The 26311-nt window shown below is 54.3% G+C and overlaps 9 protein-coding genes across 9 annotated transcripts; 5 read left to right on the forward strand and 4 right to left on the reverse strand.

Moving 5' to 3' along the window:
• Positions 1 to 102: 102 nt before the first annotated feature.
• Positions 103 to 2556, forward strand: RSM22 (37S ribosomal protein S22; the record flags this gene model as incomplete). Its single annotated transcript, XM_007814238.2, has 1 exon — positions 103 to 2556. The coding sequence occupies one exon, from the start codon at positions 103 to 105 to the stop codon at positions 2554 to 2556; it is 2454 nt and encodes an 817-aa protein (XP_007812429.2).
• A 499-nt stretch (positions 2557 to 3055) lies between these two features.
• MET1 (uroporphyrin-III C-methyltransferase) lies at positions 3056 to 4735 on the forward strand (the record flags this gene model as incomplete). Its single annotated transcript, XM_066121634.1, has 1 exon — positions 3056 to 4735. The coding sequence occupies one exon, from the start codon at positions 3056 to 3058 to the stop codon at positions 4733 to 4735; it is 1680 nt and encodes a 559-aa protein (XP_065973250.1).
• Positions 4473 to 8685, reverse strand: J3458_019677 (uncharacterized protein). Its single transcript, XM_007814240.2, has one exon. It carries the CDS (start codon positions 7117 to 7119, stop codon positions 5287 to 5289), a length of 1833 nt encoding a protein of 610 aa, XP_007812431.1. The 5' UTR covers positions 7120 to 8685; the 3' UTR covers positions 4473 to 5286.
• A 4383-nt stretch (positions 8686 to 13068) lies between these two features.
• J3458_019678 (uncharacterized protein) lies at positions 13069 to 14896 on the forward strand. Its single transcript, XM_066121635.1, has 3 exons — positions 13069 to 13197; positions 13270 to 13327; positions 13433 to 14896. Exons 1-3 carry the CDS (start codon positions 13145 to 13147, stop codon positions 13805 to 13807), a joined length of 486 nt encoding a protein of 161 aa, XP_065973251.1. The 5' UTR covers positions 13069 to 13144; the 3' UTR covers positions 13808 to 14896.
• J3458_019679 (uncharacterized protein) lies at positions 14357 to 15398 on the reverse strand (the record flags this gene model as incomplete). Its single annotated transcript, XM_007814242.2, has 2 exons — positions 14357 to 14842; positions 14970 to 15398. The coding sequence occupies 2 exons, from the start codon at positions 15396 to 15398 to the stop codon at positions 14357 to 14359; spliced, it is 915 nt and encodes a 304-aa protein (XP_007812433.2).
• Positions 15399 to 16161: 763 nt separating this feature from the next.
• MET16 (3'-phosphoadenylsulfate reductase) lies at positions 16162 to 17070 on the reverse strand (the record flags this gene model as incomplete). Its single annotated transcript, XM_007814243.2, has 1 exon — positions 16162 to 17070. One exon carries the CDS (start codon positions 17068 to 17070, stop codon positions 16162 to 16164), a length of 909 nt encoding a protein of 302 aa, XP_007812434.1.
• A 2591-nt stretch (positions 17071 to 19661) lies between these two features.
• On the forward strand, positions 19662 to 21083 carry SER2 (Phosphoserine phosphatase; the record flags this gene model as incomplete). Its single annotated transcript, XM_007814244.1, has 1 exon — positions 19662 to 21083. The coding sequence occupies one exon, from the start codon at positions 19662 to 19664 to the stop codon at positions 21081 to 21083; it is 1422 nt and encodes a 473-aa protein (XP_007812435.1).
• A 490-nt stretch (positions 21084 to 21573) lies between these two features.
• Positions 21574 to 22133, reverse strand: J3458_019682 (uncharacterized protein; the record flags this gene model as incomplete). Its single annotated transcript, XM_007814245.1, has 3 exons — positions 21574 to 21797; positions 21890 to 21941; positions 22032 to 22133. The coding sequence occupies 3 exons, from the start codon at positions 22131 to 22133 to the stop codon at positions 21574 to 21576; spliced, it is 378 nt and encodes a 125-aa protein (XP_007812436.1).
• Positions 22134 to 22967: 834 nt separating this feature from the next.
• On the forward strand, positions 22968 to 26239 carry ERF2 (Eukaryotic peptide chain release factor GTP-binding subunit). The gene is made up of 2 exons (XM_007814246.2): positions 22968 to 24881; positions 24941 to 26239. Exons 1-2 carry the CDS (start codon positions 23670 to 23672, stop codon positions 25712 to 25714), a joined length of 1986 nt encoding a protein of 661 aa, XP_007812437.2. The 5' UTR covers positions 22968 to 23669; the 3' UTR covers positions 25715 to 26239.
• The last annotated feature ends 72 nt before the right edge of the window (positions 26240 to 26311 follow it).

The raw sequence follows: 26311 nt of genomic DNA on the forward strand, positions 1-26311 counted from the left end.
AAAGTATCGCGATCACGTGATAACGCGATAGAGAAAAAGCTCCAACCTTAATCCCTGCGCGCTTCCCTCCTGCAGCACATACTTGTACAATATGTTGTAAAAATGCTGTCATTTAAAGGCGTCCGACATGCATATTCTATTTGTGGCTATTCAATATCGCTTTTTTTAAGAAGCCCTCCTTCACATTCGTCATTTGTCACGGCGCAAAGAGGCTCGGTGTCAAACGTCACTGGCGGCGGCGCATTTTGCACAGCTCCCGCGGGGCGAAATTTTTCTATTTCCAGGTCACTGAGAGCAAGGCAGTCGACAGAGTCAGAAACAACAAGCCAAGGAGACATTGAAAAGGTTGTGCGGGATGCAAAGCAACGATTTCGTGACACACTACCGCCCGGCTACCTCAACGATCAAGAGTATGCGCTGTACGAACGACTGTATGGACCACCCTTACGAGAAACCAGACCAGAAGATGTCGGAATTGACACCCATGCGGATATGGGACCTGTTTTCCCCCGGCCAGACGGCGAGGGCACCCTATTGCGACAGCTTGAAGGCGGCGAGTTCGAAGAGGTGACCTACAAAATCGACCGGCAAGCAAAGCCTATAGAGGAGTCGTATGACATTGATACGGAATATCCTGACACTATAGAACACGATATAATCGGAAAACCTCCTGGGTATGTGGATATTGTGGCTCGAAGTCAGAGGGAACATGATGCTCTGAAGAGACTAGCGGCGGACTTCGAGACCGCTCAGAAGAGCAGAGTCCAGAAAGAAGATGAGAAAGCGGACATGGAGGAAGAGGATGAAAGTTCGTCCTGGTTGCCGGAAGAACAACCAGGCTTTGGCGGACGAGACTTGGGAGAAACCAGACGATTCCATCGATACACTCTGGAGGGCAGGTTTCAAGGTAGTCCTGTTGAAATACCGCTGCCCAGAGACGAGTTGATATCACCTGTCCGGGAGCTTCTTGAGCGAACTCATCTGAAACATGTCAAACAAGCCGCGGAGGCAGCCTTTGGTGGGCCGGGGCTCCCAACCTCGCCCTCCACGCCCGAAGGACGCAAGAATGGCTTGATGGGAGGAGTTGGGCTCCCTCCTGATCAGCGACAGATGTCTGAAATTGAAGCAGATGCGTTCCTCGCAGGCTATCTACCTCCGGCATACGCTTCGATCATGTCGATTCTACGAGAAGTTCGGAAACGAGTAGGCAGCGAATGGATACAGTCTCGCCTCAAGCAGGGCAAACAGGGTGGTTTGAGCGTCTTGGATGCAGGTGCTGGCGGAGCTGGCTTAATAGCGTGGGAGCAAATCATCAACGCCGAATGGGACTTGCTTAAGGAGAAGGGCGAGGTCAGCGGGCCACAACCAACGGGCAAGAAGACGGTTATTGCTGCGTCAGATCGCCTACGGTACCGCCTGAAGAACTTTTTACACAACACCACGTTTTTGCCGCGGCTGCCCGATTACGAACACTCAGGTGAAATGCAAGGCGAACATCTTGACGCCGGAACCAAGCCACAGACTCGAAAGAGCTTTGACATCATCATTGCTTCGCATCTGTTCCTCAAGGAGAAGCAGGACCACTACAGGCAGGCTATTCTTAACAACCTCTGGAGTCTGCTTGATAAGAATGGCGGTGTTCTCGTCGTCATTGAAAAGGCACACCCCAGAGGCTTCGAGGCGGTGGCTCATGTTCGAGACACTGTACTCAACCAGTTCCTCCTCCCACAGTCTGGGGAAGCTAGAGTCAGCGCCGAAGACTTCAACCCAGCATATAATCGGGAGCTTGAGCCGGGCCACATCATCGCGCCATGCTCCAACCACGGGCCATGTCCCATGTACAAGGAGTCCGGCAAGAGCAAGGGCCGCAAGGACTACTGCCACTTCAACCAGCGCTTCGTGCAGCCGTCATTCTACAGCCAGATGCTCGGAAAGCACGCAAACAACCAGGGCGAAGTCGAGTTCAGCTACGTTGCGATCCGGCGAGGCTTGCCCAAGAGCAGCCAGCTCACGGGGCCAGCAGCCACGGCGCAAGCATTCCAGGGCTACGAAAAATCACCAGATCACCCCGACATGCAAACACTGCCGCGACTTGTCCTGCCGCCGCTGAAGCGCAAAGGCCACGTAACACTGGATCTCTGCACGCCAGAAGGCAAGATTGAGCGGTGGACGGTGCCCAAGAGTTTCAGTAAGCTTGCCTACCACGATGCGCGAAAGTCAAGATGGGGAGATTTATGGGCACTGGGGGCAAAGACGAGAGTGGCGCGCAACGTAAGGGCTGGCATCGGCAAAGACGACGGAGGGAAACGCGCAGCGGCCGCCGACGGCAAAAAGCCTCGCAAGGTCGAGATTGCCATGGACAGCGGGCGACTGTCAGCGACAGAGAAGAATGCGCTCAAGGACAGGAGGCCTAAGAGCAAGGCCGCCAAGCAGCGCGACTTGATGAAGGAGCTGTTTGATGCAGAAGCCAGGGAAGAGGCAGAGCTAGACAGGGAGCTCGACGAGGAGGCCGAGGCGGAGCTGGAAGAGGCGGAAAGACGGGCCCGATTGCGCTAAGGAATCTTGTACAATCACTGTAAACTATATAATGAAAGGCATCGGAAAAGGATATCTCCCCCAAAGGAGCTGTACTATAATTACCACACAAAGCACATAGCTGAAACAAACATCTCCGAGGACGAGAGAAAAGGCGATAAGACACGTGCGCTATCAATTCGACCCCGCGACGACCCGACAAAGGTAGACTCACCAGGGGTCTCGAGGCTCCTAATCCCCGCCGCATGATTGGTCTGATAGCGGCCCCATTCTCCGGGGTTAGCTCAATGGCGTCACATCAGGCGCAGATTGGCAAGCAAAAAAAAATCGGGGTGTCGCGGGAATCGGCGAGCGCAACGAGCAAGACTGATGAGACGCAAATCACCTAGGTTCAAAACCAACTGGATGGCGTGCTTCCCGGGCCGTCGGGGGCCCGCGTCTAAAATACACGGCGTCGCCGCGCACCATTCCGAACTGCGAATGCTCTCCTCCCGTCTGCGCATTGCAAGACGACGTCGCCATGGCTCACAACACCAGCAACACGATGCTCGCGGGCGTGTACTGCACCGACAACATCCACCTCGTCGTCGGGACGAACCCGCTCGCGGCGGCGCGCTGCACGACGTCCCTCGCCGCCGGCGCACGCCCCGTTCTCGTGGCCCCGGCCGGCGCGGACCTACACTACAACCTGCAGACCAAGATCGAGCAGGGCCTGATACGCTGGCACCAGAAGGCGTTTGAGGACGAGCACCTGTTCACGCTGGGCAGGGACGAGGTCGGGCGCACCGTCGACGCCGTCTTCGTCACGTCGGCGCCGAGGGAGGCGCTGGCGGCGCGCATATCGTCCGTGTGCCGGCGCAACCGCATCCCCGTCAACGTCGTCGACGCGCCGCACCTGAGCACCTTTGGCCTGCTCTCGACACACGCCGACGGCCCGCTGCAGATCGGCGTCACCACCAACGGCCGCGGGTGCAAGCTCGCGTCGCGCGTGAGGCGCGAGATTGCCTCGTGCCTGCCGCCCGGCCTGGGCGCCGCCTGCGACCGCCTGGGCGAGCTGCGCCGGCGCATCCAGCACGACGACGCCCTCGCCCCGGGGGACCTCGACGACGCCCTCGACCAGGGCAGCCAGTTCAACCGCCTCGTGGGCGACGACGAGGTGCGCACCCGCCGCATGCGCTGGCTGGGCCAGGTGTGCGAGTACTGGCCGCTGAAGCGCCTGGCCGCCGTGACGGACCACGACGTCGAGAAGCTCCTGCTCGCGTACCCGGGGCACAGCTCATCGCCGCCACCACCACCACCGGCGCAGCTCGACGCTGCTGCTGCCGCCTCCTCGCCAAGGGGCCGAATCGTGCTCGCCGGCTCCGGGCCGGGACACCCCTCGCTGCTCACAACCGCCACCCTCCGCGCCATCCAGACGGCCGACGTCGTCCTCGCCGACAAGCTCGTCCCCTCGGGCGTGCTGGACCTCATCCCGCGCCGCACCCCGGTCCAGATCGCGCGCAAGTTCCCCGGCAACGCGGACCAGGCGCAGGAGGAGCTGCTCGAGACGGCCCTCGCCGCCGTGCGGTCGGGCCAGGCGGTGCTGCGCCTCAAGCAGGGCGACCCCTTCGTGTACGGCCGCGGCGGCGAGGAGGTGGCCTTTTTCCGGGCGCGCGGCCTGGGCGACCGCGTGACGGTGCTGCCGGGCGTGACGAGCGCGCTGAGCGGCCCCCTGCTCGCGGGCATACCGCCCACGCAGCGCGACGTCGCCGACCAGCTGCTGGTGTGCACGGGCACGGGCAAGAAGGGCGCGCCGCCCGCGCCGCCCGAGTACGTCGCCAGCCGGACCGTCGTGTTTCTCATGGCGCTGCACCGCGTCGCCGCCCTGGTGGCCGAGCTGACGGTGGACGACGACGACGACGACGACGGCCGCCGCCGCCGCGCGCTGTGGCCCCTCGCGACGCCCTGCGCCGTCGTCGAGCGCGCCAGCTGTCCTGATCAGCGCGTCATCCGCACCACCCTGCGGCATGTTGTGGAGGCGGTCGAGGCCGAGGGCAGCCGGCCGCCGGGTCTGCTGGTCGTGGGCGCCGCGTGCGAGGCGCTGTTTGAAAGGGAGAAGGGCCGCGCGTGGGTCGTCGAGGACGGATTCAGGGGTCTCGACTCGGGGCCCGACGACAAGTGGATGGCCGGTTTGCAGAGCGCCATGGATGGTGATGCTTGAAACTACGCATTTGCAGGTTTCGTTTCATGGCCGTGTTTTTGGACCCGAGGGACACACACTGGCTGGAATAGTCCGTTTTCATCATCAAAACACCCGGAGTGAAAGGCGGGTTACGTACGTCGTACACACAGCATAGCTTGGAGTTGGGCATATCATGGGCATTCAAACTTCTGTAGAGTACATCCCTTCACATGTTTTCCAAATACCTTGCGAGACTGCAGACTCCTATTTCGAAAAGTAAAAAGGAAAAAAATCCAAACGGCCTACTGCCACTCCACCTGTTGCGGGGCTCAAGTAACTCTCAAGAGCGACTTATTCGCCCCCATGTGTGTCTTGTGCTGCCGCCACAAACAATGTACAAGTCTATGCAACATTTCTACAGACAAATCTTCTCTTCTCTGTACCAAAACTGGCACAGTTCGCAAAATGCTATTCACCATTTTTGCGTGCATTTCAAGAATATATACAGCCCGAATATATGAGACAAGAAAAAAAAAAAGATGCCCTTCCAAGGCTCATGAAAGCCGCCACCAAAATCCCGTGTGCCGAGTTTACCACGTAAAGCTCTCCTCGATAAAGTCAACAACGGTTTCGCCCTGGACCGCCCGTACAGCACCTCGTACGTCATCTGCAAGGGCGCCGGGGCCGCAGACCGTCACCACCATGGCACCAACTTGCTCTTGGACCTCCTTGGATACCAGAAGTGGGATGTTTGGCCGACCGGGGAACAACTTGACGGTAGTACTGCTGGCCATGACGTCGCGGACGTTTTGTGGACGAGTCACAAACACCTGAATGCGAAGGATGTCCTGGCGATTTGGTATGCGCAGGATGCTGTCCATGTATGGGCGCACCCATTCCAAATGTTCATACTCTCGGATGATCCACACCAAGGTTAGTCGTCGAGTAGCCACGGTGCCGGCGTTATAACCCTCCAGGTGGTGCTTGAGGTACGACAACTGATGTGTGATACCGGTCGAGCCAGCGAAGAGCAAGAGATGTCCATATGAGTCGAGGTTATGATGTCCAGCATATGGTCCTTCCATGGCTGCTCGTATGGTGATGCCCCCAGGGGACATCTGGGCCTTGGTAAAGAGCTCTCGGGTAAGCCCAGTCTGCGCTCCGATGACAAACGACACGCAAGTCGTGGCTTGCTTCTTATCCAGGACGCCGTGCACAGGCTCCTCCTTCTCGTACGTGGGTAACAAGTGATCGGCACGATGCTCGATCCAGGCGATGGAAAATGGATGACACTCCCAAGACCTGATGCCTGAAAAGCGCAAGTAGGCGTGGGTGCCTGGCGGGATGGTCTTGTACCGTGGAAGCTTCAGAATAACCCGAGTTACCTCACCCGGCATGGCTTCACAAAAGGCGTCTGTGAAGCCCTTCTTTGACCAATTGTTGTACGCCAGTCGAAAAAATCGAGCAAACCGATCAGCAAACCACAAGGCCATAATGCCCATGATCCATGACATCTGCGGCAAACCGCCCGGTACGCTGGCCGTTGCACAATGAATCCAGGTGCAAACGAAGACGACCAGGGCAAGGAAGATGTGGAGATTGAGAAATGTTTCATAAAAGGCGTGGCGAAGAGGCGAGACCGAGGCGATTAGCAAAGCAACCATGGCAAGCGTACCAACGAGACCCGATGCAATAAATGGCGTGCCGATGAGGGATTTGAAAACGCCTTCCCAACCTCTGTCAGCTACGGCTGGAATCGTCCATGCGATGGTGTGGAGGACCGCCTCTGCAACGACAATGCGGCCCATCCAACGGTGCAAGAGGTTGTACGTGTCAAAGCTGATTTTGAGCATGGATATCAGGGGATTGTTGCGACCTGCGAAAATAATCAGCGGCACCATGTTGACAAGCGCCAAGGTGCCGGAGCGGCCTCGCAGCTCTGCACACAAGGAATACTTGTTCGGAATTGACCAGTCGAGCGCAAACATGTAGGCAACATTGCTTCCAAGATAGCCAAGGATCACCAACATGTGAAGTCGGGAAGGCAGGGTGCCCACGTTGACAGCGGATGAGAGCTTAAACTCCCGATTGTGTCGCTTCTTCCAGAGAGGGGCATAAGTGAGGTGCTTCTTGACGCCGGGCATCCAACTAAATTGCGACGTTTTCCAGTAGAGCTGTTTCTCTCGCGGAACCGTCATGGCTGACACTTGTCGGAGTTTTGCCCACAGAAGTTCCATGATGCGAACAACTAGCACCGCAATGCCGGCAATACCCAACGTCCACCAGAGAACATCACGAAAGAACAGGTTCATGGGCTGATTGACGCCATTTAGCGCGGTATAAAAGGGGGCAATTGTTGAACTGGGCTGTACCTGTTCAGATCCGGGCGATCCCCTAGACTCCAAAGTCTTGGTTACGTCCATCTTTTTCTAGATTTCAAAACGTGGCGAGCCAGCGCCAGCGAAAACGGGGGGGGAAAGGGAGGAGAATCGAAGGGATCGAGGAAGAAGGAAAAGGAAAAGTGGGATCCTTAAAGATTGCGTATATATGGATGGGCAGATTCAAAGAATTCAGGGAAGAAACCTCTCGCGTGATGCCGTGCCTTTCTTGTTCAGAGACGAGACAGTTACCCGCTCCAACAGTGCTCAAGATCTCGTGGGCTCCACGGCGATCACTGTCGCCAGAACAGCTACAAAACCGCACCGGAGAAGGGCCAATGAACGCTCTTATGTGCTCAAGTCGATTCGCATCATGCGCGCATGGTGAAATGGATGAGCGGAAACAAGAGTGATCTGCAAGGCAATTCACGGCGAGAGGAGTGGTTCAATGTCGCCTCCAGGTTTCGACAAACGCGGGCACCAGATTTGCAGTGACCACGGTAGAAACACGAAACAATATGGAAGGAGCGAACGAAACGGTGGCATGGATCGGCCAGCCGTTTCCGTGAAGGAGAGAAATGAGCCGTGTATCCGAAAACCAGCAAGTCCTCGTCGACGAGGTTCTCGAGCGGCTGTGAAGAACAAGCAAAGTGAAGGAAAAGTGAGGGCACAGTCAAGGCAATGTAAAGCAAGTGTTGACGGCAAAAACAAGGGAATGCTAGTGTGTCAACGGAATGCTCCGCGCGTGGAGTCACTCGACCAGACTCTGTTCCTGGTTTCTCTTTGGTAACAATAAATCCCTCGCCTCGCCCAAGGAAAGGCGAAGGATGGCGTCGGATGGCGTCTGTCGATCCAAGGGTCGTTGCCCACAAAACAGTCCAAACCAGGTAATGAGATGCAAGCCAGGACAAGTCGATGCGATAAAGTTTGCGGTTTTTTTATTTTTTATTTTTTTTTTTCTTTTTTTGTCGAAGTTCGATGATGCTGGGGGTTTCAAGCAGCGCCAGGCTGTGGATGGAAGGGGTAGAATAAAGCAACGAGTTGCAAAAGTACGGCCAATGACGATTTAGCCGCAGTCCAGTGTGGCCTCGATTATTTCTCCTTGTCCAACCCGAGAAGGGATTTACGAATGTCTTATGTGGTGACGCCAAATGAGTGAATCAGAGACCAAGCAAACGAAGCTGCGTCCAGCCGCGCAGAGGAATGCCCAGGTCGACGAGTGGTCTTGAGACGAACCGGGGGGACGATGCTCTTGGTGGTCAAGATGGCCGGCGCTTAGCCAGGCAAATCTGGTACGGAATGTAAAACGTGAGATGCTTGGATGCAACGCCGGAATGGCTGGCGCGGAGGAAGAGGGAGGAGGAACAAGACCCGAAGAAGAGATCGAAGGAGAAAAGTGGACGATACATCCCAGATATGAAGGCAAAAAGCAAAGCACAATACCACAAAGTCGAGATCTGCTCTTGAACACGCCATGGGACGTGGACACTGGACTGAAGAGCCGAACATTCCAACATGCTGGGTCAAACCCTGGGCACACCCTGGCAGCAAACAATGGAGACGTTAGGATGCACAGGTCGATCCAAGCAAGACCAGATGAAGAGTTTTGTGCACGGGCAAGAGATGGGCCTCAGCCCAACGACTGGCTGGCGCTGTGCTTTTCCTTGGCGCGGCGCGGGCTGTTCGGCAGGGGTTCCAAAACGAGTGTTGGCTGCCATTCTGAACGAGATGAATGGGCACTGAGTGTTGCCATGTTCACGGCGTTGCCCTTTTGGTGTTCTGCGCCCCTCTCAGTCTTGTTCTTCTTCAGCGGCCCCTGAAAGCTTTCCCAAGGATGATTGTCTGCTCATGACTCTTTCTTTCTTCTTCCCCCTTTTTTTCTCTTTCGTTTTCTGCCATTGGCTGCGGACACCATTGTTGGCCATTGTGACGTTTGTCGAAGCGCCACGGGAAGCGTCACGGTGCCGGTTACTCGACCAGATCCTACGCCGCCACGATTTCGACGGGTGCAGCTGCGTCTGGCTGGGAGCCCCGTGAATGGCTGGCCTGTTCTGGCTGACCATTGATTGGCCGCCAGTGGCTGACTGACGAGAGGCCCTGAGTCCCTGACTGGCTGCCACCCAACTGCCCCAACGTTTGAAACTGCCCCCTGCCGCCGCACCCCGTCGTCCTGTCAGGGACAGCCTGGGCACGCCGCGGCTGGCACATGCGCAGGTTCCATGGTGCACGCTAAGTGGCGGGTGGCTGCTGGCACTGGGGCCCTGGCCCCTGGGGGCTCGCTTGGATCACATGCAGGGGAACGAACTTCAATGTTGAGCGTACCAAAAGTTCGGCGCCCCTCCAGCCCCCATTTCGCCAACCTCACGAAAGCACGCAGACAAGCAGAATATTCCGTCCCGTCATAGTACCACGCATCTCTGCAGTCGTCCGTCGTCTTCAAACCGCCGAAGTTATGCAAATGACGTCTCCGTGTCCAACGACCTTTTCCGCAGGCCCTCTACACCGCATTGCCGTGCCGTGGTTTCCGAAGAAGCGTCACCCGCCAGTCGCCAGCTCTAGACTCTATCCATCTCCTTCATAGCTGAGGCAGATTCCATCCCCGACATGATCGTGGAATCCCATCACCGAAACAACTTACCATCGTGCCATTCATATTTCGTCCTTGGAACCGAGAACATGCGTGCATGGAGTGTTGTACGCATCATATGGTTGTGTATTGTATTCATTCATTCAGGTCCCATGTTTGCTTATGGCCCTCAGTCCTGTCAATCTGTCACTTTCTTGGCTCTACCATTTTTTTTTTCAGGTTCAGTGTCCCCTTTTGCGGTACCAAATTATTTCCAATATGGCTCACGGTTGGCGTCATCTTCTAACGTCCAGTGCGCCGCGTCCTCTACCGATCCTCAGATGCTCTGGTCCTTCAGATTAGTGTCGCTGCTTCTAGCTCCATTGACAATTTCGCAATGCAGTGCTAGCTGGAGATTGAAGCCGGTATCTGTGACTTGAATTGTCAGTGATCTGTAGGCTGTAGCTATCCCGTGGTGCGCCCCTGAATCCCAGTTGCCCAAGGTCCTGCCATAGGAAGTACTGAAGAAAAGAGGCTTTGAACAGTTTTCCCGGCTCGTCAAAACACCTATACGCCATCACAGTCCACAGTCACTTGGAAATCCCACGACTCTATTGGATCTCCTTTTGATAGGCTAGAAAGCTAAATTGATTGGTGGTTGGCTTGGCGTCGACCATAGAGAAAAAGCGGAGCAGGCCGACAGACAGTGGAATTGGACTTAGTACTTTCTACAGGCATGCTCCAGAGCAGCACAAATGCAATAGACCACTCCGAATAATAGGCCTAGTCTGCAATGCAGCTGGGGCAAGATGCATGTCACCGAGAGCACAGACCATACTTTAAAGGTTCAAATGTTGTCATCCAAACCGCGGTTCGGGCGACTGACTGAGAGACTTGACAGCGTGCTAGCTGTATTTGGTATCCGGTCACGCAAAAAGCGGAAATTAGGTAATGCGCACAGCCAGGGCGCCCCCTTTACCAGCAGCGCTTTAATTCTCTGTTTTGAAGATTAATCAAGGACTTGTATCAATTATACGGAGTAACTACTCCGTACATACCTAGTACCTAGCACTCTTCGTATCTTCCGTGCCTGCCGTCGTGTGACAGATGCACTGGACCCAAATGGGTGATATCTCTCAACGCCTTTCATGGTGGTTTACGCCCCAGGGCCTTGAAAATCAGGAGGCATCACGACATCAATATTTTACTGCTGTTGAGTAGGTACTCCATTCACATCCTGCTATATTGGGGAGCAGCTGACCTTGCTCAATTACTAACAGTTTGCATCATGCATTGGAATAATAAGTCAACCCTGAGACATTTTCCCGAGCTTCTATCAGAGGCCTATCGGAACAACCGACTCGAGAACGTAAAAAGACCTCTCTTCAGGAGTTATGTAGGTCATTAGCCTTAAATATGTCGGTAGAGTTCCCAGATAAAGAGTGGCATACAAAATCAATCGAGAATAAACACCAATATTTGCGGACCATTACAAGGCATTTCGCGATGCAGCGGAGCCGCCTGGCACAATGTACAATTCGGAAACAAAGACGCTGCGCATGAGCAACCACGACATCCATCTAATTCGATCAAAATACCCGAAATACAGCAAAGCAATCACCTCGCAGCCATTACTAACAAATAACACGATTGACTATAAATTTTCTCCGAGGCTCCAGCCGGCCAATACATTTCCAGAGCCCATGCTATCAAAAGTCTTTCGTCTATTGGTAGTCAGCTTCAGGGAACCAATAGTCAGGGTGATGCCCTTGAAAGCCAAGAGGCCACAGAGTCCAGCATTGGCAATACAAATGCCGTGGTAGCTAGTGACGGCAGGCGCGTTGGCAATGTCTTAGAAGAATGCCCTCATAGCATGGGCGATGCCTCCTCGCTGCTGTCCTCCATTGAAGATGACGATAATAGGGATATTATTCTTTTCCAACAGCCTCAAATGCCGCGCCTCCCTTTACGAGCGACATCACGCGTTCAACACCTAGTCCGACACGGCCTAATGTGCTCCCAGACAGTCTCCAGAAGGGAAAAGAATCATCCGGGGAAATAGACCCAACCTTCACCATCTCTGAAGTTATTGAAAAGATAGCTAGAGAGGAGCGGACACATACTACGAAGCATACTGTCATAATCCTACCAGTAGGCGCCGATGACTTTGAGCGGGCCTGTATAGATGCGCAAAAGCTGCGCGAAGAATACGGGATGACGTTGGTTTTTCGGGTTCTTTCATGGCTTCTGAAAGACCCAATAAACGCTGTAGTGTGGAATTCTCTCTTGTCACATGAGATTAAAATGGCGTGGACAGCTTCAGATTTTGGTGAAGATAGAGATGGCTTGTCTTTGCAGCGGTGCATTGAGGAAAACGTGGCCTCCAATTGAAGAAGGCGCTGTTATGCCAAACCCAGCATCACCAAGATGATAACGCGATTGTGGCACCACAAGGGACTTCAGTAAAGCTTTTCACAATATTAATATACTGCATACTCCATTGGGCTGGCTTCTTTCAGAAAACAGCGGAAGCTGGCGACACAGTGTCAAGCCACCAAGTCACATACTATTGCCGGCCAATTTGGGCACGGGCGAATGCTACCTGGACCTTGCAGTACCAAACAAGTCGACAACAACCTTGCGATTTCAGATTTCAATAGTCGACCCCGTCTAATATAATCAGGACAGCCCTGGTACTTGTTAATTGCCCTTTGGTACAGATGGATGGCTCAATTCGGCTCAAGGCATATTGTTACATACCTCCACCACACCCCTGCATGATAAAGTTGTGCCATGGACACGACTTCTCGCTTCGCATACGAAGTTTATTGTTTTTTTTTCTTCATCATCGCTTTGGCCAGCCAACTTCTTATTCTGTCGGGTCCACAATGATGCATGCAAGCGGCAAGGCAGGCATCCCATTGCTTTGCTGGGGATTCACGTAAGACAAAGAGTTATTTATTGGCAACGAGAGAACGCGCCCTGGCTTCATTGATATCGCACGCAGCAGCTGTTTTTTTGTCATGCGTCGATGAGCTCATGCGGCTGTACACATAACAATGGGCTAACAGCTGCAAGACTGCGTTTCAGTTGGAACAATGTATCCTTTGTTTATGAAGAGTGAACATTTATCGCTTATGACACCAATCGTCCTTTTGTTTGAATGCTTCGGATCTCGTCGACTAAAATGACCAGGCGTGAATAATTTTGACACAGCCGAGCAACAATGACATTCTTTTTGAAATCTAGAAAGACTGCTTGCCAATTTAGCCAGTTGCGACAAATTCTGGCACAGCCACATTGAGAACAGAATGCCCAGCCACCGCGGCGCTTGCGAGTGGTGCAACTCGGATCCAGCCGGGGGCCAACCGCGCCTCAGGCACCAAAAAATTGACCCCCCGGGATGTGACGCAGCCGAACTGGTGCCGGAAATTTCCAGGCCGCAGACCGGATCACGAGCTGCCAGAGGAACATAATTGTCGCACTGCCATTGAGCTCGACAAGATGGGTGCCAACGCGTCAAAGCAAGAGGTCAATGGCCAGTACGAGTGGAAGGCGTAAGTCCAACTCGACCGTTCCCCCCCCCCTTCTGCGGCCGCAACAGCACCGCTGACTGTCATCTTGAACAGCTCAGGGCCTCCCAGCGTCTCTGTCGAAGTCCTCGATTCACTAAAGTCCAGCCCAGAGGTATGGAATATCAATTACCTAATCCTCCCTCCTAATCTACTTCCGAATCGTCCACAAACCACCACATACAATGCAGATCATCCGCTAACCAACACAACATCACAGACCGACGCCTCCCGTGCCAGACTGATCGAGCAGCATGTCCAGGCGCGCGTGGCCGAAGAGCTCAAGAAGCTCCAGAAGAAGGAATCCGAGGCTCTCAAGGCTGCCCACGAGAAGATTTCGTCTTCGGAACACAACGACGAGAACAAGCTCAGCAGCTTCTCGCTCGGAAAGGAGGTTGACGAGTTGCGGCGCAAGCTGGAAGAGAGGAAAAAGGTCCGCGAGCTACCAGAGAGCGTGGAGACCACCCGCGGCGCAGTGATTCGATGCCTGAGGGAACATGACCGCCGGCCGCTGGATTGCTGGCAGGAGGTGGAGGACTTCAAGGCCGAGGTGAAGAAGTTGGAGAAGAGTTGGGTCGACAAGATCACGTCATAAAACAACGGGTGCTGGACCTTTTTTGTCGCTTGTCCTTGGGAACTGAATTAGCATGCTCTGCTAGATGGGGGCAAGGGGATTTGGACACTGCTTGAGGCACCGACAGCCGCAGGATGGGGTTACGAGATGGAAAAGCAAGCAAAAGCTACAAGGCTAGCCGTGTACATTACTGCATTGGAGAAGCGGTATAGAGAATAAACAAAGTACGATCCAGTTTGGTTGTCACTTGGATGGTGCCATGTTGAAGTCATCCTGCAACACTGTATGATGGACTTGCACCAACCTGGGCGGCCACAATCTCTGACGAGACGTCTTTTGGCCATGCAGTCCGGGATTAGCATAGTACCAAGATTAGGTGGTATCATGGGTGGCAAAGTTGCACGTACCTTGGATGCCAAAATTCATCAATACGTGCGCACCCATAACCCGTTCCCCCGTTGCAAGTCACACCATCACCGACCACAAGCCAAATATATATATATATATATATACACTCGAGTTATGAGAGCCCATCTACTCAACCCTCCGAACTTTTTTGTCCCAGAACGCCTACGCTAAACCAAAGTCTAATGCAATCCCTTCATACAAGTCGTCTACTCTCTCCCTCGCGCCATTCTCCTCAGCTACAACCTCCGCCGCCATAGCCTTCCTCCGCAGCCCTTCGGCTCGCATCCTCTCCTTCCTCGCCGCAGGATCCTCCCACCGACGCCCGTCAGAGCCCATCCTGGCCAGATTCTCCTTGAACGCGCCGCGGAACCTCTCGATGCGCTTCGTATTCTCGGAGAACCGCTCGTTCCCAATATCCATCAACGCCCGCAGATACGAGCCGGACACGAGCGCGTACCGCTTCCCCTCAAACTCATGCCCGACCAGAGATTCAAACCCAAGCCCCATGGACCGAACAGCCACTATCGGCGCGGCGCTTTGCGAATCCGCCGTCAGATTCACCGCGCCTGATTCCCTAAAGCCAGCCTGCAGCGCAGATCGCAGGAGAAGCTGCGCGTGGGCAAGCGAAGCCGTGAGAACATGGAGGATCTATATATTTTTCACACAAGTCGCGTAAGCTATCATTATTCGCTGGCAACCACCAAAAAAAAAAAAAAAAAAAAAAAAAAAAAAAAAAAAAAAAAAAAAAAGCCAGCAGCAGGCATCTTTCGCTCACCATGGGTTCAAACTTGAAGTGAATCAACCTCCCTGTGCGCTGGGCCTCTCCGTCCTCAAACTCCAGGCTCTGCAGCCAGTCTTGGCCCTTGACCGGATCGTGCGAGACATACAGCCACGTTCCGCCGGCGCCCTTGCCCCCGACGCCGGCTACCTGTGCCGGGGGCTGCTCATCTGCGTCTGCGTCTGCGCATGGTGTCGCCTTTCTGCCTTGTAGGAAGATGCTGACTCTGCCTGCGCAGCTGCTGGTCGTTACGAAGCCGTCTGCGCTGTTGATCTCGTCGATGAGGTGGCGGATGCCCCTGTCGACGCTTCCCTTGGGCGACAGGTCCGTGTATTCGGCTTCCGGCACGGCGAGTTGGTCCAGGATCTTGGTCTTTTTCTCGGCAAAGGCTTGTGACGGCCCGGGGAGATGCGGCCGTGGCTGCATTTGTGAAAAGTGCTGCCTTGTCTCTGCTTTTTGTCTGTATAAGATGGCACTCGGGCACGTTGTTGTCCATCAGACGCAGGACCAACTGAGGCGACACGCGGTATACTCCATGCAATACTAACAATCACATATATAACGCGTAGTGAGTCGTTAAAATAAATAAGGTTCTGCTAGCCAGATATTCGCAGGGGTGGTAGGCTCACGCTGCCAAGTCCTACCCGTGGTGTTTTTTTTGCTAGCCGTCGCCCACGTCTCACACACCAATCAGATCGCTGCGCGGGGTAGCAGCCAAGTTTTAACTACATGACGCGGCGGCTTCAATTTCCCGACGACGGACAACAAACGCCCACGGTGACATGTACGGCTCATGAGACGTATTTTTTTTTTTTTACGATTTTCTGTTTGATTTTTTTCATTCTATGTTGCGCTAACTATTATGCACGCATAGGTTTCCTCCGTCGAAAACTCCACTCCACGCACGCTGCCTTGCTCCAGACGCCGGGCCAGATACACTCTTGGACAATGTATCGTGACGACAAAAAAAAAAAAAAAAACCGAAAAAAACACGGTCATCCAAGCAGAATGTGCGTGCCTGATGAACCAGCCACCCCAACTCCTTTTTATTTGATGCGCGGGAAAAATTCATTGAATCATTAAGAGAGAGAAAAATGGTTTTGCTGGCAATGATGGCTGCGAGAAACGCACACGCAAAAAAACTGTTGTATGTGTAGATGCCGTAGGTTCAAGGCGGCACTTTTTTTTCTTACGAGACGGGAGCAACTTGCTTTGCTTCCATTTCAGCAACGAACTGGGCGTATCTGGATTTCTTGTTGTGGATGCCACACTCGGTCTTGGACTTGCCCTTCCAGCGGCCGGCACGCTCATCCTCGCCCTCCTTGACGGGGGAGGTGGAGTGCCAGTCGCCGACGGACTTGTACCCCTGGTCGAGGAGCGCGTTGTAGGGCACGTTGTGCTCCTTGATGTAGTCGTTGACTTGGGCGAAGGACCAGGTGGCCATGGGGTTGATCTTGATGACGTTGCGCTCCTCGTCGAGCTCGATGATGGGGATGGAGCCCCGGGCGGCGCCTTGGGAGCGGCGGCGGCCGTTGAGGACAGCCGTCACCTTGAGCTCTTGGTATGCCCGCTGGAGAGGCTCGACCTTGACGATCCAGTCGTACATCTCGTCGGCCGTGTTCCACAGCTCCTGGCCGTACGTCTCTTCAAACTGCTCGACCGTGTCCATGCCGTCGGGCTTGAAGACGTTGACGGGGACGTTGGGGTAGCGCGCCTTGACGCGCTCCAGCAGCTCGTGCGTCTCCTTGAAGTGGTACAGGGTGTCGAGGAAGATGAGCTGGACGGGCTTTGACTCTGGGTTCTCGTCCTGTATCTTGGAGAGCATGTCCATGGTGGCGAGGCCCGTGAGCCCAAACGCCGTTGACTGGAAGAGGTTGGGGAACAGGATCTTGCAGAAGCGCAGGATGTCCATCGGGTGCATGGGCTCCATTTGCTTGTTGAGGTATTCGACGTGGGCCTTTGTCAGGGAGATATCTGGTCGGGAGGGCTCCTCCTCGGGCGAGTAGTCGGACTGCCCTGAGGCATATCCTGATTCGGGCTCGACTTTCTCGTCAACTGGGGACGAGCGAGAGACGGGTTCTGACATGACTGAAGGCATGGTTGTGTGCTGCAATGTCGCGTATAGAACCCAAGTGTTCTCTATGACTGGCAGAGTTTAAGGAGGACAGAATCCTTGGTGTGCCTCTGGTGGTGAACAAAAGGCTTGCCGAGGGACCGACGCTTGCTTATATCTCAGGTATTCTCTCTTTATGGGCCCTTCAACTGGCAGGAGAGATGTGGAGATTATAAGAATGAATCTGATGTTGACGAATAGACAGTATTACGGCAACACCTTCTAAAGATGGAATGAAAGGGAAATGTAAGAAGAGGGTTCGGCTATAGGAAGAAGATTCCAAGGTTGTTTAAGTCCGAGGATGTGTGTGATTTCAGGCGGAGGAAGGGGGGTGGTGTCTTCCGCCCTGACTAATTGCGTGGTGCAATTGCTTTCTCGAAACACACATCATACACTTTTCGACTACTTGTCCGAGCAATGCTTTGGCTTGTCGTTCGACCTGCCAGCCCCAAGGGAGACCAAACGTCCGGTTTGCGTTTGGGAGCGATCACGACATCGACGCCATTGCTTCCGCGATGTTAAATGGCGAGGCATGATTGGCTGGTGGGCGGACGGGAGTGGCTCGCATTTTGTAGTGGGTACTATGTTCTGAACGTGGCCGCCCAACCAAGCAGGAGGTACCTTGTACTAATGGTGTCCCCGGTTCTAATTTTTCTGGGGCGAGCATAGACGGATTAGAAATCATGGCGTCCTTGGACGGCCGTCGTAATGATCTCATCACCCGAGGATGAAAAAGAGCAAGTACACGCCGTCTTAATGATTCACCGCATTGTGTATGCGGGTGGAGGAAGGGAATGTGACAGTGTCAAGACGTCCAGCAGGGCGCGAATGGAATCAGAAAAAACGAGGCCCGTCGTGGAGAAGATGGAGAGAGTAATATAAAAACCGCAACAACTAGGGTATTTCACGATTATTTTTTATTTTCGTTCAATTCTTTTCGTGTAGAATATGGCCCCGTAGTAGCGTGCGGCATTGCAGCACTCGACCAAGGACTTGAGCAGTTGAGGCTGCCTGACATGTGCCGCATCCTCCGAATCAAACTTGATGCCCTGAGCCGTACAAACACCGGGTCGGAAAACAAGATGCCACCCGTCCGAGTGCAAGACTGCCAAGTTTTGTAAACAGGACAAGCTCGTTATGCTCTTACACGGTCACGCCGAATGCCTCACTAACACCAGAGGTTCATGCCAGTGGGATGTCGGAGAGACCCAGGTTTCGGCTCGTCGGGACTCGTGCGGGAGTCGGCGCATGGCACCGAGCGCCGCGGGCAAAATGACGTTCATTGCTTTGCTGTGGGGGCTGGATCCAGGCGGAGCGCGAGCACTAGTCCGCAGACGGATGCAGCTGAGTTCGCGAGTTGAGCTCATTGTGGGGTTTTAAGACCATGTTTGCTTGCGGTGTATGCTTGCTGCTCTGGCGTGCAAGAATGGGGGTCGCGATGTGCCAGTGATGGTGTTGGTGCAGACTCGGATGTTTATGTCTAGGGTAGTTGATAGAGTGGGAGTCGGTACGGAGTACGGAGTAGTACGTGGTTAGACACGATTACTCCTAACCCCAACCCTTGGTGAGCAAAAAACGCACTTGTTAACTACTATGATTAGCCCATGATTTAACAGCACACTCCGTCTTAGGTCCTCTGGAGCCCGTATATTGTGCTGGATTCCCGTATTGATACCCATCCGTTTCATGCCCTATCGCCCTCTGGTTTGCGGAGAATTTGCTCCGAAAAGCGTCTAGTGCGGCGTCAGGCGTGGTTGCTGTCAGTCACTTTAATCTTTGTGGGCTTATTGGAGGAGGCGTGACGCATGTCCCCTGATGGACGAATCGACGACGATGCACAGAATTTGCAAGTTACCAGAGACGCTTCTGGGTCCGTATGAGATGTTTGAAACCCCTTTCGATTCAATTGAACCAGCAGTACCGAGCTGGGCCAGCACCGAGTCGCACAAGCAAGACCTGGTATCTACGCTCAATCAGCAGCTTGCAATAATTCATCACCATCACATGTGCCTGGAGTTGTATGGTCGCAGCTGGGTGTGGTAACACCGGCAACCCACAGCCAATCACCGACAGCCATCGCCCGCCTGCGCAGCACTTGAGGTCATATCTCAATATTGTGAAGAGTCTGGTTGACCGTTTGACCCCCCTTGCTCCTTGTTCCTGTCAGTTCAACGGCTGCGGGGCGCGCGCGTTCAAGTGGCCCAAAGGAAGCCAACCTTACAAGACAAGCCGCATCACCTTTTCTTCCCCCATGTGGTGCTGCCACAACCACCTTGGTTTCATCAGAGTCTAGTATTCTCCTCGTGCCTGCTCACAATTGCCTCACCGTGAGCATTGAATCGCTCTTCTCGTGAGCGCTTTTCTGGAGTCCGGGAGTCCCAAAAAATATTAGATTTTTTTTTTAAAAAGGCTGCTGGACTTGACGCTTGCCGGGGGAAAGAGCAACCAGCCTTGAGTGCCTGGACTTGACAGCTGGTACGCCGACGTCGCACACATACCTTTGGGCCCAGTCACATTTCGGTCGCTGCCATCAGAAACGTCGTGGCAGCCTCTCTCAGCATCTTGGCCCGACAGTCATGGCTGAGACCGCCCGACGCAAACAGTCTGCGGACCGTCCGCAGATGGAGAAGATGCGCCGCAGCAGCTCCTACTTGAGCGATCACCAGCAGTACAGACCGCCGAAGAAGCCGGAGACGTACCATGGCATCGACGAGGTGGTTGAGGGCAGCTCTCCGTCCAAGCCGTCTTCCCCCAAGTCCGTGTTGCCCTTCCGAGGCGTGCCGCAGGACGATATGCCCGCGACCATAGTCGAGAGCGGAGTGAGCCACAGCCTGTCGCACCCCAACTGCGCACCGCCGCCGGGACACAAGTCGGATCGCCTGGTGGCGACGTTATTCTACAAGGGCTCTTCGCCCAGCTCTGCGTCTGCTTCCACGAGATCCACCGGCCTGTCGGAGAGCAATGAGACGCTGCCGCCCAACATGGCGCCGACCACCAACATGGATGCCTTCCCCTTGGAGCCTCCGACCCAGGAAGCAGAGCAGCTGGACCACATCTACGGCTCGTACATTTCGCCCCTCTGCATAGCGTCCTTCCTGCACCTCATGTCGACGTTTCCTCAGCCCCGGGGAGCCGACGAACCGCACTCGTCACACCGTTGCCTCGATAACCCGGACACGCCCCGGATTGTAGAGCTCACGCTCTCGCCGGCCCCGTCGCCCGACTGCCTCATCCTGTCCGACCTGCGGAAGCATGAAATGATTTACCGTTTCGAGCAGGAGTGGAACGTCGACGTCGTGCTGCAGCCGGACCTCGTCTGGAGAAGATACCCTCGCCTGGTCGTCTTCGACATGGACAGCACTCTCATCACGCAAGAGGTGATTGAGCTCATGGCCGAGACGATCAAGGACCCTGCGGATCTGGCGGCTCGGGTGGCGGATATTACTCACCGAGCCATGCTGGGCGAGTTGGAGTTTGAAGCCTCGTTCCGTGAACGAGTTGCCCTTCTCAAGGGTGTTAGTGCGACCGTCTTAGACGACCTGCGTCCTGTTCTCGACGTCACCAAGGGTGTTCCGGAGCTCATCAGGGCTCTCAAGCGACTGGGTGTCAAGACGGCGGTGCTTTCGGGCGGGTTTCAGCCTCTTACCAGTTGGCTGGCTGAGCAGCTGGGCATTGACTACGCTTTCGCCAACGAGGTTGTCGTTGAGAATGGCAAGCTGACGGGGGAAGCGGTGGGCAAGATTGTCGGCAAGGAGCGCAAGCGTGACCTCCTCGTTGAGATTGCGGCCAAGGAGAATATTCACCTGTCACAGGCGGTGGCTGTCGGCGACGGCGCCAACGACTTGTTAATGCTGGGCAAAGCTGGGTTGGGAGTAGCGTGGAATGCGAAGCCGCGGGTGCAGATGGAGGCCGATGCGAGGTTAAATTCGGAGAGTTTGCTGGATTTGCTGTACCTGTTTGGGTTTACGGCCGAGGAGATTCAGATGTTGTCTGAATGAAGCGTCAAAAAAAAAAGACGTGCTGATGTGCCGCGTTGGTTGAGGAGATAAAGGAAAAGGGGGGAAGGGGGGGCGCGCATTAGGAACTCGGGGAGTTATTTGATAACCAGGTGTTTGTGATTGGCATGGTTAATTGCGGCGCTTATAATGCATCATGAGAAAATAGCGTCTCTGAAGTTGGGCTATCCTAAGGCAAGCAACAGTCCGCAGAACATGGTCGAGGACATGAAAATATAAAAAAGTTGTATATTGAAACGGTTCGGATACCCGTTGCTCGTTCCATGCTCAACTCGCACTACTACCTTTACATGGACAAACTACACGCCACCCTTTCAAAATACAATGTAGCCTGCCGGTTCTTTTGTCAATCGCCCCCATGCGAAAAAGTTTTTTGCCGTATTTTCTGGTGGTTTTTTTTCCTTTCTCTGTACGCTTGATTACCGCTCCTTCCTCCTCTTTCAATTTTACACGTGCTCAACACACAGCCCGTTTAGGGATATCCCTCCTTGCCCCATTTGTTGTACTTCTCATGCAGCTCCGCGGGCAGCGTGACGTTGGGCACGACGACGACGTTCAGGGCGCTGGGGGCGTCCTTGGGCTCCTTGGAAACATCACCACCGGGGTGGTACTTGTATTTGCCCTCGCCCTCGCCCTCCCAGGGTCTGCTGGCGATGGTGACGGGGCTTTCGGAGGTGGACTTTGTCGGGGAGCGGCCTGCCGGTTGGTATATTTAGCAATGTGTACGGAGTTGTCCATTGGCTTTTTTTTCTTTTAACATGAGACCGGGGGCCGGAGAAAGGACATACCAAAGTAGAAGCCGGCTCCGCCGAGGGCAGCGACCATGACACCACCGAGGATCTTGCATACGTTAGTTTGATTTGCCTTGTTGTGCACACTTTCCCGGAGAATTGAGCTGCGGGCTTTTTGCAGCTATGGTCGAGGACGCACCATAAGCTCGGGGTTGCGCTTGGACTCGCTCTTCAGGTCGCCGTTGGACTGCAGGCGACGGGCGGTAGTGCTGAATAGGCGGCGAGGGATCTGGGAGGCCATTGTTGCGGTGTTGATGTGCAGAGGTTTTGCGTTGGAGTGACGAGGCCGGGGAACGTGGGTGGAGGTTGGAAGGCAAGCAAAGCCGTGAGGTCAGTCAGAGAGCTTTAGTTTGGCCTTGGGGAAACCGGCCCGGGTGCGTTCGGGCGGTCGTATGATTTCAGCACGCAGCTTGCGAGAGATGCTATTGGTCAATGGGGGAGGACCTGGGGGAGCATGTCACGTGGGGAGCACGATTTGCTTTCTCTTTTGTTCTTGTTCCTTTTTTGGAGGAAGTCTGGTAGCTATGATTTCATGGAAGCACGGGCTGGATGGGCTTAGTGACGGATTGACTGGGCGCAAGACGTCATGGCCACTTTTTTTTTTTGCATTTGCGATGTGTGTTTTGGTGTCTAATGATTTGTCTTCTTTTCTTGTTTGATGCTTTGGCGTGAGATGACGGCTGTTTTGCGCACGGGCAGGCCGATGTGCTTGCCATGTACTCCGTACACGCGGCGGCATCATGAGGGATGATGCACGAGGTCACTGTCCTGATGCTGTCCTGATGCTGCCCTGATCCCCGGACGATGCATCTTCGACAGCCTGAGTGCCGATTGCGATTTTGGTATTGACGGGGCCGGATGATCCGAGTATGTATTATGCATGACCAATACGGGGTATCTCGTTTGACGGACTACAGTATTTTCTCGGTGCGGAGTCTTGAAGTGACGCTTTGACTGTGTGATGGCTAGTCTGTGGCTGCATGGGTGCCGGGCTCAAGGTCAACAGGCCTGGTCTGGTCTGGTCTGGTCTGGTGCTTTTGCTTGCCTGGCTTGGCCTGGATCAATGCTGGGTCCCCCCTTAACCACATCACACATGGGACCAATGCATGGACATCCCCGGCGTGGTCGCAGAGAAGGGAACCAGTCGACATCTCAGCTTCCGTCTCCCGCCAATCGGCCGGCTGCTTGCCAACTTTGGAACTCTAGCAGGCGGCGCACTGGCTTTGGTGTGGCGCGGAAAAAGGAACAAGCCTGCCGTCTCTCCATCGTCGCCTTGGCCTCTTTTCCTCTTCGGCACTCCTTGGCATCCTTGGCATCCTTGACACGCACATCGTCGTGAGCCTGTCTTTTTCTTCTTTTTTGACGTATCATCCATCGGCCTGCGCCGCCCGCGCCTTTTCTCACCCTCTGCTACTCCGTGCTTCCTTTTGTCACATCTGCACCTTTCTTCGTGTCGCTCCCTTTCGATGCTCTCTTATTCAGCCAACCGTTGCATCACGACCTACTTTGCTCCCTCGACAAACCCCCCGACTCTTCTCGACCAACCTAATCATCCCCTCTCCCCTTGAATTGATCCGCCGCGTATCGCGACACTTTGCCGGACACAACTTATACTCTCTGAATTTGAGTGGCCGGCCTTGGGTTTGTGCTACAGCCACGGCCGTGCCCGCCTGGTAACCTGAGCCATCGATATTGGGCCTCTTGTGGCACGACACGGAAATTCGGTTATGCTGTAGCGCCAACAGACGAGATCGCGAGACCACAAAGCATCACCATCATGCGCTCCCAAGACCCGGCCGGCAGGGCCGTGTCACCAGGGGAAAGTAGTGGCATCCCCCCTCGTTCTGGGGGGAGCAGTAATCATCGACCCGCGAGTGTTGTCTCCTCGCGAATGACCGACATTGCGAGCGATGACGGGGGCGAGGCAAGGGCCAAGAATGCCGATCCATCTCGACCAGAAACCGCCAGGACCGGCACTTCATCCAAGGCTACCTGGGCAGGAGCAGCAACGCGGAAGGGTCTGGCACCTGGCCTTCAACCAAAGAGAGGAAGTGTTGCAAGCACAATTGCTTCGGCACGGGCACCTAGTTTGACCACGCGGAGTCATGTACCTTCACTGACCTCTGGCGCCTTCTTTCGCCCCATGAGTTCCCAGAAGCTACAAGCACAGCGGGGAGCTGGCGCCAGACCGGTCCCGATGAACCAGCAATTACACCCGCCGCCTGCGAATCTCGACGACAATGAAACCGACATGGGCGGTAGCCTCATCGACGGAGCGAGTGGCGGCGGAAATACCCAGAACATTGCTCAGCTACAGCACAGAATCAGCGCAGGACAGAGTGTGCGCCCCCCGCCGTCACGAGGCACCGAAATGACCGACCAGGAGGCGTTTGATCGTTTTATTGCCAATGCGAGCCCGACCACGGGACATTATCACACGGCTAGCATGTCTGACAGTGTTCAACCCCTCCAGGGACCATCCGACCGGAATAGGGCATTGAGTGTTGATGTGGACAAAAGTTATAGGGATCTCGCAAACCTCCCCAGCCCGGTTAGGTCGACAAGAACGTTCCGCTCAAGTTTTCTTTTACCGGGAAAGATGGAGCAGGCACAATCCGGTCGGCATAGGGATACCGCGGGTGCTGAGAAGCTCTCCTCAACGGCTTCATCGCCACGATTCCCCAGGGCAGAATCGCACTCAGGACCTCGGCCCCTAACAACCGACTCGCAAGGAAAGAGTCGGGGTCGTGTCCATCAGTACTTTGATGGCAATACGGTCTTTTGCTTTGGCGGTAGATGGCAGAACACTAGGCACACGCCTATCAATATTGCAACGGGCGCATTTGTCGTTATTCCGTGTGCTTTATTTTACGGCTTCGAAGCACCCTGGCTGTGGCACAACATCTCGCCTGCTATTCCCATCACGTTTGCGTATCTGACCTATATCTGCCTTTCTTCCTTCATTCATGCTTCCGTTTCAGACCCCGGCGTGAGTTATATTTCGATCAGAGTTTGCCGTGATTGCATTGTGATGCTGATCGAGTACAGATTTTACCCCGAAACCTTCATCAATTCCCCCCAGTTGCCGACCAGGATGACCCTCTTAGACTGGGACCGCCAACCAACGATTGGACTTTGGTGAAGTCGGCTGAATCCTCGGCCGCTGCTATGGAAGTTCCAGTAAAGCACTGTCGGACTTGCAATATTTGGCGGCCACCTCGGGCTCACCACTGCCGACTATGCGATAATTGTGTCGAGACGCACGACCACCACTGCGTGTGGCTGAACAACTGCGTTGGCAAACGCAACTACCGCTACTTTTTTACATTTGTCACATCGGCCACGATTTTGGCCGCGTACTTGATCGGCACCAGCTTGACACAAATTCTCATACATATGAAGCGCGAGAAAATTTCGTTTGGCGATTCCATCGACCATTTCCGGGTCGCATTTGCTCTGGCCATCATTGGAGTTCTCTCGATTGTGTACCCCGGGGGATTGATGGGCTACCACTTGTTCCTCATGGCTCGTGGGGAGACGACGCGAGAATACATTAATTCGCACAAGTTTGCAAAGAAGGAACGATATAGAGCTTATAGCCAGGGCAACTGGCTAAAGAACATGATTGCTGTTCTCTGCCGCCCTCGATCACCTGGATACTATCGCTTCAAGGGCAAGTATCGACCTGGGGATCAGCGCCTTGGGCAACATTACAGCCTGCGGACGCGGAAGAACTCACAAGGCCTCGAGCTGGCCGAAGTGCCACCGGGCTCCCGAGGGTTTCAGGGACCGGTGACACTACGCGGAGAAAGTCGAGAATAATAAGTGGCGCTTAGCAACCGTGCCCAAATTTTCCTTTTCCTTTTCTTTTTCTTTTTGACGATGATTGCATTATTGGTGCACCTATATACGAGCACAACTGTATTTTACAACCTTCTTTCGTTAATTTGTCTTTATTTGCCAAGACGTTGTTTTAATCCGGCTAGAAAGAGGAGGTAATGGGCCAACATGGGCCAAGTATGTATTCATTTTTGTTATTTGAGTGAGGAGCGTGGCGGGTGGGAGTCTATGAAAGAGACGGGATGGGCACGGGGATCATCATATAATGTGTTTTGTCTATTATACCCTCAGCGACCTGAGTTTTTTATTATGTAGCGGAAATTTGGGGAGGAGAGGGGGCAGGGAGGAGGGAGCGGCGAGGATTAAATAGAATATGGTGAGCCATGAGGATGGACGATGGGCCACTGGGTGTAAAGCAGATGTCGAGAAAATACCAGATCTGACGTATGTGGATGATGTGTGTTTCGCGAATGCTTCAATATGGACCCGAAAGAGGATATATTTTCGTATACATGGCAGCGCCATGTAAGTATGTAATCGGTCCTGCGACGCACTCGAACGACGTCAACCAGCTGCCCC

Source organism: Metarhizium acridum (genome assembly GCF_019434415.1).
Source record: "Metarhizium acridum strain ARSEF 324 chromosome Unknown scaffold_568, whole genome shotgun sequence".
NCBI classification, from domain to species: Eukaryota; Fungi; Ascomycota; class Sordariomycetes; order Hypocreales; family Clavicipitaceae; genus Metarhizium; species Metarhizium acridum.